The sequence below is a fragment of the Heptranchias perlo genome, chromosome 4, assembly GCF_035084215.1.
Source record: "Heptranchias perlo isolate sHepPer1 chromosome 4, sHepPer1.hap1, whole genome shotgun sequence".
Taxonomy (NCBI): domain Eukaryota; kingdom Metazoa; phylum Chordata; class Chondrichthyes; order Hexanchiformes; family Hexanchidae; genus Heptranchias; species Heptranchias perlo.
In genome coordinates, this window is record NC_090328.1 from 116,664,690 (window position 1) to 116,679,764 (window position 15,075).

Sequence of the window (15,075 nt, forward strand, 5' to 3'; positions counted from 1 at the left end):
TCCCTCCCTAAACCTCTCCACCTCTCTCTCCTCCTTTAAGACACTCTTTAAAACCTACCTCTTTGAACAAGCTTTTGATCACCTGTCCTAATATCTCCTTATGTGGCTCTGTATCAAATTTTTGTCTGATAATGCATCTGTGCAGCATCTTGGGACATTTTACTATATTATAGGCACTATATAAATGCAAGTTATTGTTGTTGTTGTTTAAGTTATTTCCAAATTTATTAATCCAATGGGCAAAATAACCAATCAGGTGGTCAACCAATAATGTGGCAAGTCTAGCTCATCCAGCTTATTGTTAAATTATAAAAATATATCATGACTCTTATTGTCATCTCGACTAGCTTCTACATAATTTAAAAAAGAGACTTGCATTTGTACAGCACCTTTCACGACCTCAGGACTTCCCAAAGTGCTTTACAGCCAACGAAGTACTTTTTTGAAGTGTAGTCACTGTTGTAATGTAGGAAACACGGCAGCCAGTTTGTGGGAGCGCAGAGCAAGCTCCCACAAACAGCAATGAGGTAATGACCAAATAATCTGTTTTCAGGCGTGGGTTGAGAGATAAATATTGGCCAGGACACCAGTTATTTTCAAATAACGCCATGAGATCTTTTACATCCACCTCATCTGAAAGACGGCACCCCCTCGGTACTGCACTGGGAGTGTCAGCCTAGATTTTGTGCTCAAGTCTCCAGAGTGGGACTTGAACCCAGGATCTTTTGACTTAGAGGCAAGAGTGCTACCCACTGAGCCACAGCCGACACTGTGATCACACTGAAATCACATACCCTGAGTTCCAATCTCGCCTGATTAGGAGGATAGAAACTGTCATTCAGCCCCAGAAACAATCCACTATTTCAATTAAATGTATTGATCTGTTTGATGGCCCTGTCAGCTATTTTGCAGAGTAATGACCTTGAACAATGATCGCAGGGCATCGCTGAATTTCAAAAGATTTTTTTTTACAGACAACATCCTCCATCTCGGTCAATATGATTATATTCTGTCTAGATTGATTCCTGGGATGAGAGGGTTGACCTATGAGGAGAGATTAAATAGAATGGGCCTATACTAGAAACATAGACAATAAGAGCAGGAGTAGGCCATTTGGCCCTTCAAGCCTGCTCCGCCATTCAATATGATCATGGCTGATCCTCTATCTCATTACCATATTCCCGCTTTCTCCCCGTACGTCTTGATGCCTTTTGTGTCTAGAAATCTATCTAGCAGCTCCTTAAATATATTCAGTGACTTGGCCTCCACAGCCTTCTATGGTAGAGAATTCCTCAGATTCACCACCCTCTGAGTGAAGAAATTTCTCCTCATCTCAGCCCTAAACGTCCTACCACATACTCTCTGGGGTTTAGAAGAATGAGAGGTGATCTCATTGAAACATATAAGATTCTGAGGGGGCTTGACAGGGTAGAGGCTAAGAGGTTGTTTCCCCTGGCTGGAGAGTCTAGAACTAGGGGGCGTAGTCGCAGGATAAGGGGGCGGCCATTTAAGACTGACGTGAGGAGGAATTTCTTCATTCAGAGGGTTGTGAGTCTTTGGAATTCTCTACCCCAGAGGGCTATGGATGCTGAGTCATTGAGTATATTCAAGGCTGAGATCGATAAGATTTTTGGACTCTAAGGGAATCAAGGGATATGGGGATTGGGTGCGAAAGTGGAGTTGAGGTCAAAGATCAGACATGGTCTTATTGAATGGCGGAAAAGGCTTGAGGGGCCATATGGCCTACTCCTACTCCTATTTCTTATATTCAAAATTATCTGGGCCCATTATTAAACCACCTAACCTCAATGTAAGTGTTTAAAGAGTGGGGACTCTCCACTGCCTGCTTTCTATTCTTTCTAAATTTTTAGCTGTTGAGAGAGAGAGAGAGATCCCTCCATTCCGTTATCCAGGCACGTAGCTCTCTCCTGGGAAAAAACTCTTAACTGTTCCAGCCAGGATTAAACATGCAACATAAATGCAATTCTGCCTGGCTGGAACCTAGGAAACCTGGATCCTGCCAACCCTCCAGGATTGCTCTGGAGTCTCCAGGAATTGAAGATTAATCTTCAGGACAGTGCTGCGAGCAAACACCCAGGGAGAAAAATCACAGGAACATTAAGAAAAATTGTTTTTTTAATTTTCTTTGAACATTTATTAGTCATAAAAATATTGGAGATGGGATAAAGAGGCTGTTTTGACTGACAGTTAAGTATCATCCAATCGGGTAATGAAGAGCATGTTTGCTATCCAATTGGCCAGTTAAAGCTGGGCACCACGAGGATGGCCGTGTCGGGCGACCAATGTCGGGAGCGTGGGGGCGGAGCGGTTGGAGGCAGAAGGTCTGGGATGGAAGGAGAGAGGTGTGTCCATGTGAGCTAGCAGGAAGGGAGGATTGCCAGCTTGAATAGAATTATAGCACAGCACAGAAGGAGGCCATTCGGCCCATCGTGCCTAAGCCGACTCTCTGAAGAGCTGTCTAATTAGTCCCGGTCCCCCGCACTTTCCCCAATAGCCCTGCAATTTTTTTCCTTTTCAAGTAGACATCTGATTCCCTTCTGAAAGTTACTACTGAATCTGCTTCCACCACTCTTTCAGGCAATCATCACCATGCAGAAGGGAGGGGAAGAAGAAGGGATGAGTGCTAGTGTAAACTGGGGGGGAGAAGAAGAGCACCAGTATAAATTTTTAAATAATTTAGACGCAGTAACAGATAATATTTAAACATATCCACAATAGCCTACCACTTGTCCGTGAGAAATGAGGAAAAATCCACACACCATTTGCCACACTGCACAAATGATGAAATGATGGGTATAACTGCAGCTTAAGTTACGACCGGACTGTTTTTGATCTGTAGCTTTTTTTTGGAGCTGTTGGTCAGCTATTGGTGGTTTTCTAGGTTGGCATGAAAGTGGGTACCCAATCAAAACTCAATTAATTTAATAACTCAGCAAAAACTACAGGTAAACTAACACTTGGGGCATCATTTTAGCTCCCGCTATCGGGTGCGTTCCTGGCGGGGGGGCTCCGAAAATCGGAGAATCCCGGAGTGGGTCGGGAGCCCGACTCCAACCCGCCCACTTCCGGGTTCCCCACTGACGCGCCGGCGTACGCGCGCAGCCCCCGCTGGTGGGAATCCCGCAGGCAATTAAAGCCAGTGGGGTTCCACTTGAAGCTATTTATTTCGCTTGTTCAGGTCATTAACTGATCTGATTAAGGGATTATGTGAGGAGGGGTGGGATTTAAGGATCAACAAGGTCAGCTATGTGCGGAACCACAAGAGATGGGTGAGATCCTAAATGAATATTTCGCATCGGTATTTACGGTTGAGAAAGGCATGGATGTTAGGGAACTTGGGGAAATAAATAGTGATGTCTTGAGGAGTGTACATATTACAGAGAGGGAGGTGCTGGAAGTCTTAACGCGCATCAAGGTAGATAAATCTCCGGGACCTGATGAAATGTATCCCAGGACGTTATGGGAGGGTAGGGAGGAAATTGCGGGTCCCCTAGCAGAGATATTTGAATCATCGACAGCTACAGGTGAGGTGCCTGAAGATTGGAGGGTAGCAAATGTTGTGCCTTTGTTTAAGAAGGGCGGCAAGGAAAAGCCTGGGAACTACAGACCGGTGAGCCTGACATCTGTAGTGGGTAAGTTGTTAGAGGGTATTCTGAGAGACAGGATCTACAGGCATTTGGAGAGGCAGGGACTGATTAGGAACAGTCAGCATGGTTTTGTGAGAGGAAAATCATGTCTCACGAATTTGATTGAGTTTTTTGAAGGGGTAACCAAGAAGATAGATGAGGGCTGTGCAGTAGACGTGGTCTACATGGACTTCAGCAAAGCCTTTGACAAGGTACCGCATGGTAGGTTGTTACATAAGGTTAGATCTCACGGGATCCAAGGTGAGGTAGCCAATTGGATACAAAATTGGCTTGACGACAGAAGACAGAGGGTGGTTGTAGAGGGTTGTTTTTCAAATTGGAGGCCTGTGACCAGCGGTGTGCCTCAGGGATCGGTGCTGGGTCCGCTGTTATTTGTTATTTATATTAATGATTTGGATGAGAATTTAGGAGGCATGGTTAGTAAGTTTGCAGATGACGCCAAGATTGGTGGCATTGTGGACAGTGAAGAAGGTTATCTAGGATTGCAACGGGATCTTGATAAATTGGGCCAGTGGGCCGATGAATGGCAGATGGAGTTTAATTTAGATAAATGTAAGGTGATGCATTTTGGTAGATCGAATCGGGCCAGGACCTACTCCGTTAATGGTAGGGCTTTGGGGAGAGTTATAGAACAAAGAGATCTAGGAGTACAGGTTCATAGCTCCTTGAAAGTGGAGTCACAGGTGGATAGGGTGGTGAAGAAGGCATTCAGCATGCTTGGTTTCATTGGTCAGAACATTGAATACAGGAGTTGGGGTGTCTTGTTGAAGTTGTACAAGACATTAGTAAGGCCACACTTGGAATACTGTGTACAGTTCTGGTCACCCTATTATGGAAAGGATATTATTAAACTAGAAAGAGTGCAGAAAAGATTTACTAGGATGCTACCGGGACTTGATGGTTTGACTTAGAGGGAGAGGTTGGATAGACTGAGACTTTTTTCCCTGGAGAGTAGGAGGTTTAGGGGTGATCTTATAGAAGTCTATAAAATAATGAGGGGCATAGATAAAGTAGATAGTCAAAATCTTTTCCCAAAGGTAGGGGAGTCTATAACGAGTCTGGAACGAGCTGCCAGAGGCAGTAGTAGACGCGGGTACAATTTTGTCTTTTAAAAAGCATTTGGACAGTTACATGGGTAAGATGGGTATAGAGGGATATGGGCCAAGTGCTGGCAATTGGGACTAGCTTAGTGGTATAAACTGGGCGACATGGACATGTTGGGCCGAAGAGCCTGTTTCCATGTTGTAAACTTCTATGATTCTATGATTCTATTTTATAGCAAACTGGGACTGTTTCCCATACTGGGGGAAACACTCCCAGTTCAAATGGACGTGTTGCAGCCATCAGCCTGTGGCAGCTGCAAAGGTCCATTTGACAGGTGGGGGGGGAGATCCTCACTCATTGCAGGAGGCCACTCTGTCACTTGGGACAAAGTTTGGCCTCCACCACCCTCCTCCTGACAATCAAAGTCACCAACTTGCACACTTACCCCGGGGTCCAGAGACATGTACCTACCTTGCGGACCCCCTCAGATGTACATCTTCCGGATGGGGGCCGCCGTAGCTGCAGTCATGACCTCCTCGGAGGGCGAACAGCATCACCAGCCTCACCAGCCTCGCCATCCACGCCGTCCACCTCTGACACGTGGAGCTCCACAACACAGTGCTGTGACACATCCACCTGTACAGCAGGAGGGAGGGCTACCGCAGAGAGAGATGCGTCACAGAGGGCACTACCCTCGCCACAGGGTTCACAGACCGAGGCTCAGCTTCCTGCACCTCTCTGAGCAGCAGTGCACACGGAGGCTCAGAGTCACTCGACATGTAGTCGTGGACATCTGCAGCCTCCTTCATGCCAAGCTGCTCCTGGCTGGCCCGAGCACCATCTTCTTACCTGTCGCTGTCAAAGTCACCACTGCCCTCAACAACTTCTCCTCCACATCCTTCCAGGGTGCCAACGGGGACATCGCCGACGTCTCTCAGCCGTCTGCACAAAAGAGCCCTGCAAATACACCTACACCCACTCTGCAGTAACACAATGGGTGGCATCAGTTGTGGGTCTTCATAGTGATCCTCAGGAAAGGGCATTATTGCACAAACCAGACAAGATTCGCAAAGACATGGCAGTAGTGGTGACAATATAATATGTAATGTGAGTTGGTCAGAAATTCAATATAAGTAACAACCACGACAAACCCTCAAACACCCTTGTGCATCGCCTTCATGCTCACGACACGTTTGCCTTACGCTGCCTACTGCACATATGTGATGCATGCCCTGTGGCTGCAGCACAGGTAGTGGCAGGTTGAGTGAGGCTGACTGTGAAAGAGATGCACGAGAGGATGAGTATGAGATAGAGCCATGAGATTGTATGAGGATTGGGTTGAGTGGTAGTGGCGGGATGAGTACTGGCGAGGTGAGTAAGTGCAGGTAAGATGAGGATGAGGTTTGAGTGGGTATGAGGGGTGATGTGACAGAGTAGTGTTGGCAGTGCAGAAGGAGGTGTGGGGTGGGGGCGGTGATGTGGCAGATGGAGTGTAGGGGAATGAGTAAGTGTACTCACTTTGGCTGACCTACTGAGGTCATTGGAGCGCCTCCTGCATTGTATGCAGGTGGGCGATATGTTGGTGGTGCAGGTGACCTCCTCTGCCACCTCGAGCCAGGCCTTCTTGGTGGCAGAGGCAGGCCGCTTCCTCCCGCCCGCTGGGGGGAAGATCTCTGTCCTCCCCCTCCTCCTCACCCCAAGTATTGATACCTGGAGTGAGGCATCATTAAACTGGGAGCAGCCTTCCCCCGGGGCTGCACCATGCTGTCATTTTTTCTATTTGTTGCAGCATCTGTCAGTGGAGGACTGCCCCTTTAAATAGAGCTCCTCCAGCTGACAGATCTTACTGCACATGCACAGCCCGCCCGACGCGCAGATCGGCAGTGGGGAACCCGGAAGACCAGGTAAGTGGATCCAATTGGGCTGCGATCGCGCGGGTGGCTGACTAATTTCACCGGGCGCGTTACCCACGCGCCCAATAGCCCCCCTGCCGTGAACCCGCAGCCCTGGTAACATCGAGCCCTTGATTTTTAATTTTTAAAAAAAGGAAAAACTGTTCTGATGAAGGATACAGAACCAAAAAATCATAATTACATAGAATTTACAGCACAGAAACAGGCCATTCGGCCTAAATGGTCCATGCCGGTGTTTATGCTCCACACAAGCTTCATCTCACCCTATCAGCATATCCTTCTATTCCTTTCTTCCTCATGTGTTTATCTCACTTCCCCTTAAATGGATCTTTGTTATTCACCTCAACTACTCCTTGTGGGAGCGAGTTCCACATTCTCACCACTCTGGGTAAAGAGGTTTCTCCTGAATTCTTTATTGGATTTATTAGTGACTTCCTTACATTTATGGCCCTTGGTTTTGAACATAATCCGTCTTTTCTCTTCACAGATGCTGGCTGATCTGTGCATTTGCAGCTTTTGCTATTTTGAGTTGAATTTAATGCAAATGTGCCCTCTTTTTAACTAGCGTTGGTGAAAGTTTTTTTTGTCGCCACTTCAAAACGCTCACCACATCCTTTTTTCTCCTTTTGAGGTTCAAGACATCTTTTGTTAATAACCAGCCAGCCAATTCTCAGAGGCTTGAAGAGTTAGACTTAGCTCTTTTTTTTGAACCTGGCTGCCCCAACCCCCTGTTTCTCTGGGCAGCATCTCCGTGTTTGTTAAAAACAACAGCAGTAAAAGGAAATAACAAACGGTGGAAATCTGAATTACAAGCACAAAATGTTAGAAATGAGCAGCACATCTGTCAGCATCTAAAATAATAAGAGTAATATTTACACCTTGAGTTGCCAACCCTCAAGGATTGCCCTGGAGTCTCCAGGAATTAAAGATTAATCTCCTGGACACTGCTGTGAGCAACACCTGGGACAAAAGCGATAGGGGCATTTAAAAATTGGTGTGTTTTGTTCATTTTCTTAGAATACTTTCATTTATTAATTATAACCAAGTTGGACATGGGGGAAACAAAGCTGTTCGACCCGGTGGAGGCAGGGCAGCTGGAGGCGTGAGGTTATGTGATGAAACCCCCAGGAACACTTCCAACCAGAGTTGGCAGCCCTACCTCAGTCCGCCCATTCCCCCCTTCGGCTGGTCAAGATGGCCATCTGTAGGTCCAAGATGGACATGGCCCATGGGGGGGTGCCGCTCTGACTGCCTGCCTCACTACCGCGGTCTTGTCTGTGCCCAGGTGGCCCTGGAGAGGGAGCATGCAGTGTCCACCCAGTATGCTTGGCCCTTCTGCAATCTTATGATGTCCCTCCATGGCCTCACCCCTCCCTATTTTTGTAATCTCCTCCAGCCCTACAACCCTCCGAGATCTCTGCGCTCCTCCAATTCTGGCCTCTTGCGCATCCTGATTTTAATTGCTCCACCATTGGTGGCTGTGCCTTCAGCTGCCTGGGCCCTAAGCTCTGGAATTCCCTCCCTAAACCTCTCTCTCCTCCTTTAAGACGCTCCTTAAAACCTACCTCTTTGACCAAGCTTTTGGTCACCTGTCTGAATCTCCTTACATGGCTCGGTGTCAAATTTTGTCTGATAATCGCTCCTGTGAAGCGCCTTGGGATGCTTTACTACGTTAAAGGCGCTAAATAAATGCAAGGTGTTGTTCGTATTACTATTATAATTTAGTTTTATGTTACCTTTTTGTTTTGCTGGATGTACGTTTTATATTATAATTTGGATTTTTTTCTTATTAGTTGTGCCCCTTTTCAAAAAAAAAGGGGGTCAATGCAAATTTGATCTTCTAGTGATGACACTGGGGAAACCCAGTATAATCCTTATGGATTTGTTAGAAAAGGCAGACCCCCCCTCCTCTCTCATGCCCATACTTCCTGCACTCGGGCAGCCCTGGAGAGGGAGCACAAGGTGCCCACCGATACACTCTGGGCCTCCTGTGACCAGGACTGGAGTGTCTTGTGGACACCGGGAACAATATTATAATTTAGCTTTAGAAGTTTCTTTTTGGTTGCTGAAAGCAAGAACTTGCATTTATATAGCGCCTATCACTATCCCAAAGTGCTTTACTTTTGAAGTGTAGTCACTGTTTTAATGTAGGAAATGCAGCAGCCAATTTGCACACGGCAAGCTCCCACAAACAGCAATGAGATAATGATCAGATAATCTGTTTTAGTGATGTTGGTTGAAGGATAAATATTGGCCAGGACACCAGGGAGAACTCCGCTGCACTTCTTCGAAATAGTGCTGTGGGATCTTTTACATAGAATTACATAGGATTTTACAGCACGGAAACAGGCCATTCAGCCCAACTGCTCTATGCCGGTGTTTATGCTCCACACGAGTCTCCTCCCACCTTACTTCATCTCACCGTGTCAGCATATTCTTCCATTCCTTTCTCCCTCAAATGCTTCCCCTTAAATGCATCTATGCTATTCGCCTCAGCTACTCCTTGTGGTAGCGAGTTCCACTCTCTAAGTAAAGAAGTTTACATCCACCTGAAAGGGCAGACGGGGCCTCGGTTTAACGTCTCATCAGACGATGGCACCTCCTACAGTGCAGCACTCCCTCAGTACTGCACTGGGAGTGTCGGCCTGGATTATGTGCTACAAGTCTCTGGAGTGGGGCTCGAACCCACGACCTTCTGACTCAGAGGGGAGAGTGCTACCCAACTGAGGCAGGGCTGACAGATCCTTTGAAAGTTTATTTTACGTTTACGTCGTTTTATTAGCTGTGCCCCTTTAAAATTGGGTTTTGTTGATAAACCCATTTTAACCCTTACAAAAAGGGGCATTTCCCTGACTCCCAAACTTGCACTGGGGCGTTCCCAACCTTTGCTACATTTTGAGCATGCCACTCTGCACAAGGGGGGGGGGAACGTGTCACACACCCACTGGTATTAAAACATGAGACACTTTTGTACAGCAGACGAGAACAAACGGGTTTGTGAAATCAAAGACTTCTTAATGAAATGCTGAAGATGTACCCTTAATCGAGGAGATGTGATGAGTGAGTGGTCCTGTAACCACCATCACCCCCCTCCGGCTGCAGTGGAAGATCCCGAATGTTTAATAATGTTGCGACCGGCCGGAGTTCCAGGGAAAACTTTCTCAGCGGATCGTGAAACTGGGAAGAATCAGAATAACTTTTATTCCCGCAACTAACGAGGGGAAGGAAGGTTTGTGTGAGTGCGGATCCAAACCAGCTCCGATGTGAAAGGTTAGCGGGACACAAACCCAGTCCGTCGTTTCATCAGGAAATGCCCGTCAAGAGAGAAAAGGTGATTTAATCGCATCTCTTTTGGCCGATTCCTTCCGTCCTTTGTTTCTTTTTGAATTGTAATTTAACTTTCAAAACCGTCCCCTTTTAAAAAATCTTCCGGAAATCTAGTCTTAAGCTAATGTAACTTATTTTTTTTCCGCGGAAAAAAATATTCAATTTAATGTTCTTTCCATACACGTGGATTGTAGTTAATCATCGGATTAAAAGAAAAAGGTGACTAAGAAGGGAACTGGGTATATACTTGAGAAGGAAAACATTTGCAGGGCTATGGGGAAAGGGGGCTGGGGATGGTGGGATTAATTGGATAGCTCTTTCAAAGAGCAAACAGGCATGATGGGCTGAATGGCCTCCTTCTGTGCTGCATGATAATTCCATAACTAACTAATAGGAAACAATTTTACAACACCAAGTTATAGTCCAGCAATTTTATTTTAAATTCACAAACATTTGCCTGAGGAAGGAGAAAATCTCCGAAAGCTTGTGAATTTAAAATAAAATTGCTGGACTATAACTTGGTGTTGTAAAATTGTTTACAATTGTCAACCCCAGTCCATCACCGGCATCTCCACATCATAACTAATAGGAAGCTGAATTTGACTCTTTACAGTGCTAAGTGTAGTCTGAGGATTAGAATACAGCAAGGATAGTATCTGAAGCCAAACATCATATTGCCTTGTTACAGTAAAGATTCTCTCGCAGTGCAGAGCACGGATTATGCTGAAAGTGGATGTATTCGATGGGGTTAAGTGCTTGCCCGGTACATTTTAAACGCAGTTGATTCTTTTAGCTGTTTTGGTGGAAAGCGATTAGTAGTGGGAGTGCTCACGTGACCAGACTCTGATTTGTTTGTGTTGTATTTAAAGCCCATTAATGAATGACCGGCGGTCTGCAGGTAGGGATAGGATCTGATCTGATCTGATCTGATGGGGTTGTGTTTTCGCCTTCTACATTTCCAACTAACATTCCGTCCCTAGCCCTACTTCTTGAAAGTAGAATATCCCACTTTATAATCCGCATTAGCCTTATGAACAGGGTGGGATTTTTAAAAATAGCAAACATACAGCTGCAGATGTCCCAAACTCACCTACTTTCAGCCCTGCAACACACATGCACTGTGATTCACAGTGATACTATGATTCAGAAATTTATTTTTGGAAAAGTAAAATGTTGAGCAAGTAAGTATAGGGAGGTAAATTCCTAAAATTAGTTTTGTTATCCAAGGCCACTACTGTTGATTCTGGGTTTAATATCTGAGTCAGGAGGTCATGGGTTCAATTCCCACTCCAGATGCTCGAGCACATAATCCAGGCCAACACTCCCAGTGCAATACTGAGGGAGTGCTGCACTGTCGGAGGTGCTATCTTTCGGATGAGAGGTTTAAACCGAGGCCCCATCTGCCCCCTCAAGTGGGCATAAAAGATCCCAGGGCACTATTTCAAAGAAGTGTGGGGGTGTTCTGGCCAATACTTATCCCTCAACCAATATCACTAAAACAGTTTATCTGGTCATAATCAACATTGCTATTTGTGGGATCTTGCTGTGTGCAAATTAGCTGCCATGTTTCCTACATTGCAAGAGTGACCACAGTTCAAAAGTACTTCTTGGCTGTAATGCTCTTTGGGACATCTTGAGAGTGTGAAAGGTTCTATATAAATACAAGTCTTTCTTTTTATATGTAGGAACATTGAATATGAAATCAAGCAAGGAAGTGATATTAAATTTGTACATGACATTGGTTAGGTCACGTTTAGAGTATTGTGTGCAGTTCTGGGCACCCCATTTAGGAAGGGCACCAGCTATGATAAAGGTACAGTGAAGATTCAACAACAATTTGCATTTATATAGCGCTTTTTAACGTAGTAAAATGTCCCAAGGCGCTTCATGGGAGTGATTATCAAACAAGATTTGACACCAAGCCACATAAGGAGATATTAGGACAGGTGACCAAAAGCTTGGTCAAAGAGGTAGGTTTTAAGGAGCATCTTAAAGGAGGAGAGAGAGGTGACGAGGTGGAGAGGTTTAGGGAGGGAATTCCAGAGCTTAGTGCCATACGAATACTTCCCAACTTCATGCATCGTTTTTAATTGCACACGTTCTGTGATTATTTGAATCATGTTATCTTAGTGGTTTTCATCCTAAAGGATTCTGCTGATTGGATGGTCATAGAACCAAGCCTGTCCTAATATCTCCTTACGAGGCTCGGTGTAAATTTTGTCTGATAATCACTCCTGTGAAGCACCTTGGGACATTTTACTCTGTTATAGATGCTATATAAATGCAAGTTGCTGTTTATGCTCTTCCCTCATTCTCTTCATATTTGTTCTTTTTAAAGTTGCATTGATTTTGTGGTGTTAGTTTATCCCAGATTACATCAAGTTTAGTCGTGTGATGGTTGTTATTGTCACAAACGCCAGTACCAAAATTTCCAGTCTGCTATTGGGTCATTAATCACTGCCATGTTGAGATGTCTGTTGTGGCATCTCTGCTGCAGTGGGTTTTAAAAAAACCTTAAATTTGCGACTGATACCAATTTGTGTGGGACAGCAGGATATTCGCATGAAGGGGAGGAGATTCAAGGGAAGCTGGAGAGACTTTGAGGAATTGTGACGATCACATAACAATAAAGTGTGTTGATTTAAAGCATGATGGAAAATATGTCAACTATAAGATGGTTGATCTTTCCATAATGTGCTCTGGTAACAATACACTTTATCAATAATCTTTTTGGAACAGTCTTTGTGTTTACCAAGTGTCTGTCTGAGTGTGTAGACGTGCACTCTTCAATGTGCACCTGTTGGGGTTTTTTTGGTCAATTAGAATCATAGAATCATAGAATCATAGAAGTTACAACATGGAAACAGGCCCTTCGGCCCAACATGTCCATGTCGCCCAGTTTATACCACTAAGCTAGTCCCAATTGCCTGCACTTGGCCCATATCCCTCGATACCCATCTTCCCCATGTAACTGTCCAAATGCTTTTTAAAAGACAAAATTGTACCCGCCTCTACTACTGCCTCTGGCAGCTCGTTCCAGACACTCACCACCCTTTGAGTGAAAAAATTGCCCCTCTGGATCCTTTTGTATCTCTCCCCTCTCACCTTAAATCTGTGCCCCCTCGTTATAGACTCCCCTACCTTTGGGAAAAGATTTTGACTATCGACCTTATCTATGCCCCTCATTATTTTATAGACTTCTATAAGATCACCCCTTAACCTCCTACTCTCCAGGGAATAAAGTCCCAGTCTGTCTAACCTCTCCCTGTAAGTCAAACCATCAAGTCCCGGTAGAATCCTAGTAAGTCTTTTCTGCACTCTTTCTAGTTTAATAATATCCTTTCTATAATAGGGTGACCAGAACTGTACACAGTACTCCAAGTGTGGCCTCACCAATGCCCTGTACAACTTCAACAAGACATCCCAACTCCTGCATTCAATGTTCTGACCAATGAAACCAAGCATGCCGAATGCCTTCTTCACCACCCTATCCACCTGTGACTCCACTTTCAAGGAGCTATGAATTAAGTGTGTTCCACAAATGTGCAAATTCCATTGTCTTCACAACTATTTTGGATTTATTTTGGTCAGCTCTCAAATTTTATTAATTACATAATGTAATTGCACAAATAATATTCAGGATCAGCACTAAGGCAATATATTCAGAAGGTTGGGGGTTCAAATCCCACACCAGCACAAAGTCTTGGCTGACACTCCAATGCACTACTGAGGGAGGTACTGCACTGTCGGAGGTCCTGTCTTTCGAATGAGACAACAACAACTTGCATTTATATAGCGCCTTTAATGTAGTAAAACGTCCCAAGGGGCTTCAAGGGAGCGATTATCAGACAAAATTTGACGCCAAGCCACATAAGGAGATATTAGGACAGGTGACCAAAAGCTTGGTCAAAGAGTTGGGTCTTAAAGGAGGAGCGAGGTGGAGAGGTTTAGGGCCCAGGCATCTGAAGGCATGACCATCGATGGTGGAGCGATTAAAATTGGGGATGCGCAAGAGGCCAGAATTGGAGGAGCGCCGAGTTCTCAGAGGGTTGTAGGGCTGGAGGTGGTTAGAGATAGGAAGGGGCGAGGCCATGGAGGGATTTCGTTAAACGCCTCTCGGGTGGACGTAAAAGATCCCATGGCCACTATTTTGAAGAACAGTAGGGGAGTTCTCCCCGGTGTCCTGGCCAATATTTGTCCCTCAACCAACATCATTAAAACAGATGATCTGGTCATTATCACATTGTTGTTTGTGGGAGCTTGCTGTGCACAAATTGGCTGCTGCGTTTCCTACATTACAACAGTGACTACATTTCAAAAGTACTTCATTGGCTGTAAAGCGCTCTGGACGTCATGAGGTTGTGAAAGGTGCTATATAAATGCAAGTACTTTTTTTCTTTTACAATTTCACTCTGATTATCTTTAACTTTCTTTTTTCTTTCTTTGAGTGAGATTTGGAACGCGTCGTGTGGGAATCCGTGAAACACAATCCATTTTTAAGCTCCAGCTGAGATTTGTTCTGATGCTTGGAAAACATGAGAAACTAAATAATTCCATTTTCCCAGAGACATGCTGTGGAATATGCTTAAGGATTTTTTTGGATTCGGACCTAGTGTTTTAACAGTTGCCAAATGTCTGGGCATATCAAATCCTCATGTTTAGGCATTTGAACAATTGGAGATAGGGTTTTTCAATATCTGTCAAAAATCTCTCTAGTATATTGAAGTAAAATCTAGAATTATACAGCACAAAAGGAGGCCATTTGGCCCATCATGCCTGTGCCGGCTCTTTGAAAGAACTATCCAATTAAAATTTGTAATAAGAACTCATGGTGAGTTCTGGATAAATAATTGGAGCTCCACTGAAGTATTAAGGAAGCAGAGTAATAAATGACCACTGTGGGGTGCCGGTGATGACATGGCCTAGGATTGACTTGGACAGCCCGAGTCCTGTTTCTGCTGGAAAGTAACCCACGGGATAAGAAAACCTCTAGAATCGCAGACTCGTGCCACCCAGGAAAACCCACCAAGAAGCAGGTTACTGCACCCAAAACCTGAGCATGTCACTTCCCCTCTTCCCCCACCCCCCCTCCCCCCACCCAAAGTCAGACCCGAGTTCCGGCC

The 15,075-nt window shown here is 45.1% G+C and overlaps 1 protein-coding gene and 1 long non-coding RNA gene across 2 annotated transcripts in view; one reads left to right on the plus strand and one right to left on the minus strand.

The window, feature by feature from the left end:
* LOC137321213 (uncharacterized) overlaps positions 1–15,075 on the minus strand; it is a 79,718-nt gene that overhangs the window by 55,304 nt on the left and 9,339 nt on the right. The gene's annotated exons all lie outside the window — the stretch shown is intronic.
* Positions 9,743–15,075, plus strand: part of LOC137321209 (tight junction protein ZO-2-like) — a 95,737-nt gene continuing 90,404 nt past the window's right edge. Inside the window, 1 exon segment of the mRNA XM_067983508.1 lies at positions 9,743–9,956. Coding sequence (XP_067839609.1) covers positions 9,936–9,956 — 21 coding nt within the window. The 5' untranslated portion in view covers positions 9,743–9,935.